Here is a 5,000-nt window from a genome sequence, read left to right as displayed (position 1 = left end):
ATCCAATGTAGTACTGGCTGGCCAGTCAAAAGACCCCATAACTCTCTAGCGGTAGTATCTCAACGGATGGCTGGAGCCCTGGCCAACATACTGCTAAACGCAATGAAGCTGCAGAAAGATGCAAATTGTCATGAATAACGCCTTGTTATATTATTATTATTATCATCATCATCATCATCATCATCATCATCATCATCAACATCATCATTATTATTATTATTATTATTATTATTATTATTATTATTATTCAGTAATGCCATTCAGGATATCATTAATACTTATGTTTTAGGAAGTACATTGTCTGTTAACAGTCTCTTAATGGGTTTGAAACCGTTGTGCTAGCAATTGCAAGCTCTGTGATTTGTGTTATGGTCTACCTCCATTAGTTTACCCCGCTGTTAAGATATGGGGACAGCAGCCGTGCTTGTATGTGTGTACGTGTATGTATAAATATATCTATCTATCTATCTATCTATATATATACATATATACACACATATATATACATACACACACACACACACACACATATATATATATATATATATATATATATATATATATATATATATATATATATATATATGTATGTATATATAAATCTATATATATATATATATATATATATATATATATATATATATATATATATATATATGTATATATATTTATATATATTTTATATATATTATATATGTATAAATACACACACACACACACATATATATATATATATATATATATATATATATATATATGTTTGCATGTGTATGTGTATGTGTCTGTTCACCCAGGCAGTCAGTCAGTCAGTCAGTCACTTTCCTAGGAGGTAAATTTAGAGTTGAAGACGAACCTCATTTCAAAGAAAATTGCCACCATCACTTGCGGCGGCGGATAATCGAGTGGTTTCAAGGTGATGAAGGTAACAGAATGTCGTGTCAGTTAGTGCTGTAAACAGCTGACGTCTTCAACAGTTTCTTGATCTGCTGACGCTCGGGATGTCTGTCGGTTTGGCAGAGGATTTTGTAAACTATTTTCATTTATTTTATTGTTATGATTTCTCTGTTTTCTACCATTCACTTAATTCGAATTTTGAATCATATATATTTATTTTCTAATATTGATCAGCTTTATACATTAATATACCAACATTTTATCAATGCTACCTAAATTTATGCTCGCATTCTCTTAGTTTGAGTTTAAAATTATAGATTTCGTTTCCTAGTGCTAATACAGATCAGCATTATACGGTATATACCAAGATATTATTACTACGTAAATTTATTCTAGCATTCTCTAATAGATTTCGTTTTTTTCCTAATATTGATTAGCCTTGTATGTTAATATACCAATATTTTATTAATGGTATGTGAATTTACTTCTCTACTTTCATTTGAATTTTGAATTATATTTTTTTATTATTATTGAATAGCCATGTACGTTAATATACCAACAATTTATTATTATTACATATATACTGTATATAGAATTCATGTGATACACTTTATGAAGTTACTCCCGCTCACAAATTATGCAAATCTATAAACTTTTCGAATGATATTAATCAGTAGAAGAACTGCCCTATGAGAACAGCGGTGTTCTCTGTACAGTGTATTGAGAGTTAAAGGTCCACAGTGGAACCTCCCATTGATTTAAAGGTGCAATTTCTTCCACGAGCATTTGCCCTTGCAGCGAACGCTTCCCTCATTCATGGTGAGCATGTTTCCCCCGAAGATTGGCTGAGATTGATTTTGTCTTTCAAAATATAATTGAAATGACTGGAGTATGCAGGTGATAGATGGATTTGTTATACGTTCCGTACAAAAGTTCATATAGAAAAACTTTTTATGGAAATAATTAGTAGGATAAAATTCCTTTGCCTAATGTACGTCAGGGTAAAGTTCTTTTGCTTAAAGTACCTGAGAGTGAAGTTCGTTTGCCTAATGTACGTCTGGGTGAAGTTTATTTCACCCAAAGTACGTCAAGGTAAACTTCGTTTGTCTAATGAACGTCAGGTTAAAGTTCTTTCACCCAGAGTACGTCAAGGTATTGTTCCTTTGTCTGAAGTACGTCAGTGTGAATTCCTTTTCCAAAAGTACGTCTAATGTACGTCCGGGAAAAGTTCTTTTGCCTAATGTACGTCAGGTTAAAGTTATCTCGCCTAAATTACGTCAGGGTAAAGTTCTTTTGCCCAAAGCACATTTGCGTGAAGTTCGTTTGTCTAAAGTACGCCAAGATAAAGTTCCTTTGCCTAAAGTACGTTAGGGTAAAGTTCTTCTGTCTTATGTACGCCAGGGAAAAGTTCCTTTTCCTAATGTACGTCAGGGTAGAGTTCTTTTGCCTAAAATATACGTCAGGGGAAAGTTCATTTGCCCAAAGTACTTCAAAGTGAAGTTTTTTGCCTAAAAAATGCCAAGGTGATGTTCCTTTGCGTAAAGTACTTCAGGATGAAGTTCGTTTACCCAAAGTACGCCAGGGTAAAGTTCCTTTGCCTAAGGTACGTCAGAGTGTAGTTTGTTTACCCAAAGTACGCCAGGGTAAAGTTCCTTTGCCTAAAGTACCTCAGGGTGTAGTTCGTTTACCCAAAGTACGTCAGGGTAAAGTTCCTTTGCCTAAGGTACGTCAGGGTGTAGTTCGTTTACCCAAAGTACGCCACGGTAAAGTTCCTTTGCCTAAAGTACCTCAGGGTGAAGTTCGTTTACCCAAAGTACGCCACGGTAAAGTTCCTTTGCCTAAGGTACGTCAGGGTGAAGTTCGTTTACCCAAAGTACGCCAGGGTAAAGTTCCTTTGCCTAAAGTACCTCAGGGTGTAGTTCGTTTACCCAAAGTACGTCAGGGTAAAGTTCCTTTGCTTAAATTACGTCAGGGTGAAGTTCGTTTACCCAAAGTACGCCAGGGTAAAGTTCCTTTGCCTAAAGTACGTCAGGGTGAAGTTCGTTTACCCAAAGTACGCCAGGGTAAAGTTCCTTTGCCTAAAGTACCTCAGGGTGTAGTTCGTTTACCCAAAGTACGCCAGGGTAAAGTTCCTTTGCCTAAAGTACCTCAGGGTGTAGTTCGTTTACCCAAAGTACGTCAGGGTAAAGTTCCTTTGCCTAAGGTACGTCAGGGTGTAGTTCGTTTACCCAAAGTACGCCAGGGTAAAGTTCCTTTGCCTAAAGTACCTCAGGGTGAAGTTCGTTTACCCAAAGTACGCCAGGGTAAAGTTCCTTTGCCTAAAGTACCTCAGGGTGTAGTTCGTTTACCCAAAGTACGTCAGGGTAAAGTTCCTTTGCCTAAAGTACCTCAGGGTGTAGTTCGTTTACCCAAAGTACGTCAGGGTAAAGTTCCTTTGCTTAAAGTACCTCAGGGTGTAGTTCGTTTACCCAAAGTACGTCAGGGTAAAGTTCCTTTGCCTAAGGTACGTCAGGGTGTAGTTCGTTTACCCAAAGTACGCCAGGGTAAAGTTCCTTTGCCTAAAGTACCTCAGGGTGAAGTTCGTTTACCCAAAGTACGCCAGGGTAAAGTTCCTTTGCCTAAAGTACCTCAGGGTGTAGTTCGTTTACCCAAAGTACGCCACGGTAAAGTTCCTTTGCCTAAAGTACCTCAGGGTGAAGTTCGTTTACCCAAAGTACGCCACGGTAAAGTTCCTTTGCCTAAGGTACGTCAGGGTGAAGTTCGTTTACCCAAAGTACGCCAGGGTAAAGTTCCTTTGCCTAAAGTACCTCAGGGTGTAGTTCGTTTACCCAAAGTACGTCAGGGTAAAGTTCCTTTGCTTAAATTACGTCAGGGTGAAGTTCGTTTACCCAAAGTACGCCAGGGTAAAGTTCCTTTGCCTAAAGTACGTCAGGGTGAAGTTCGTTTACCCAAAGTACGCCAGGGTAAAGTTCCTTTGCCTAAAGTACCTCAGGGTGTAGTTCGTTTACCCAAAGTACGCCAGGGTAAAGTTCCTTTGCCTAAAGTACCTCAGGGTGTAGTTCGTTTACCCAAAGTACGTCAGGGTAAAGTTCCTTTGCTTAAATTACGTCAGGGTGTAGTTCGTTTACCCAAAGTACGCCAGGGTAAAGTTCCTTTGCCTAAAGTACGTCAGGGTGAAGTTCGTTTACCCAAAGTACGCCAGGGTAAAGTTCCTTTGCCTAAAGTACCTCAGGGTAAAGTTTGTTTGTCCAAAGTACATCAATATAAGTTCCTTTGCTTAATATACGTCAGGGAAAAGTTAGGATGCCCAAAGTACGCCTGGATAAGTTCATTTGCTTAAAATACGTTAGGGTGAAGTTCCTTCGCATAAATTACTTCAGGATAAAGTACGTAAGGTATGAAGTCCATTATTTCAAAAATTCGTAATGGAAAAAAATCGTAAGGTAAAATGCTCGTCGGGCAAATGTTCGTTAGGAAAAAATATACATACACGCTAAAGTTCGTAAGTAAAAGAGTTCGTATGTAAAAGATTTTGTATGCAAATGTTTGTATGCAAATATTCATAACTAATAAAGTTCATATAAAAAGAAATAAGAACACTAAAGTTTATATTGCATAAAATACGTTGGCTATATATAGTATTCTAATTCCCTGCTCCTCTGTCATAAAGCTATTGTCTTTATCGTAGTAAGGACCAAGTTGCTCGCCTTCATTATGTCCCAGATATTTTCCTTTCAACTTCCTTAACAAACCTTGATTAGTTTCTCAAGGTTAATCAATCTTGGGGGTACAGATGATTTTTATCTTTCATAGACTACATCATGTTGGCCATTTTCCTTCGTCGTGTTACGTTAGATAATTTCACAGTAAAGCAAATTCATTTACCATTTCTTTCGATTATATCTTTCTGCTTTGGAACGAAAATTGGTGAGACATGGTCCTGACTAATATCGGAGGACAAAAAGAAGTTTTAAAGTGGAACCCTTTTTTTTTTTATTTTTTTTTTTTTAATGATTAAACATGAAATGAAATGGCTGATTTGAGCACAATATTTTCTATTTTTTTTTAAAGATCAAACACGGAATGAAATAGATGATTCAAGCATA

General features: G+C 36.9%; 2 protein-coding genes across 2 annotated transcripts in view; one reads left to right on the top strand and one right to left on the bottom strand.

Moving 5' to 3' along the window:
* LOC137641790 (muscarinic acetylcholine receptor gar-2-like) overlaps positions 1 to 5,000 on the bottom strand; it is a 126,915-nt gene that overhangs the window by 70,630 nt on the left and 51,285 nt on the right. The window lies entirely within an intron of this gene.
* LOC137640144 (periaxin-like) lies at positions 1,884 to 4,234 on the top strand. Its single transcript, XM_068372684.1, has 2 exons — positions 1,884 to 1,986; positions 2,418 to 4,234. The coding sequence occupies exons 1-2, from the start codon at positions 1,884 to 1,886 to the stop codon at positions 4,232 to 4,234; spliced, it is 1,920 nt and encodes a 639-aa protein (XP_068228785.1).

This window comes from Palaemon carinicauda, chromosome 1, assembly GCF_036898095.1.
Source record: "Palaemon carinicauda isolate YSFRI2023 chromosome 1, ASM3689809v2, whole genome shotgun sequence".
NCBI lineage: Eukaryota > Metazoa > Arthropoda > Malacostraca > Decapoda > Palaemonidae > Palaemon > Palaemon carinicauda.
Note: the sequence above shows the minus strand (reverse complement) of the source record. Positions and strands in the feature narration are given on the sequence as shown.

Coding starts and splice junctions, on each gene's coding strand:
- LOC137640144 (XM_068372684.1), top strand. CDS start 1,884: ATGTACGTCAGGGTAAAGTTCTTTTGCTTAAAGTACCTGAGAGTGAAG. Junction 1,987..2,417: donor TTCACCCAAAGTACGTCAAG/GTAAACTTCGTT, acceptor AAAAATGCCAAG/GTGATGTTCCTTTGCGTAAA.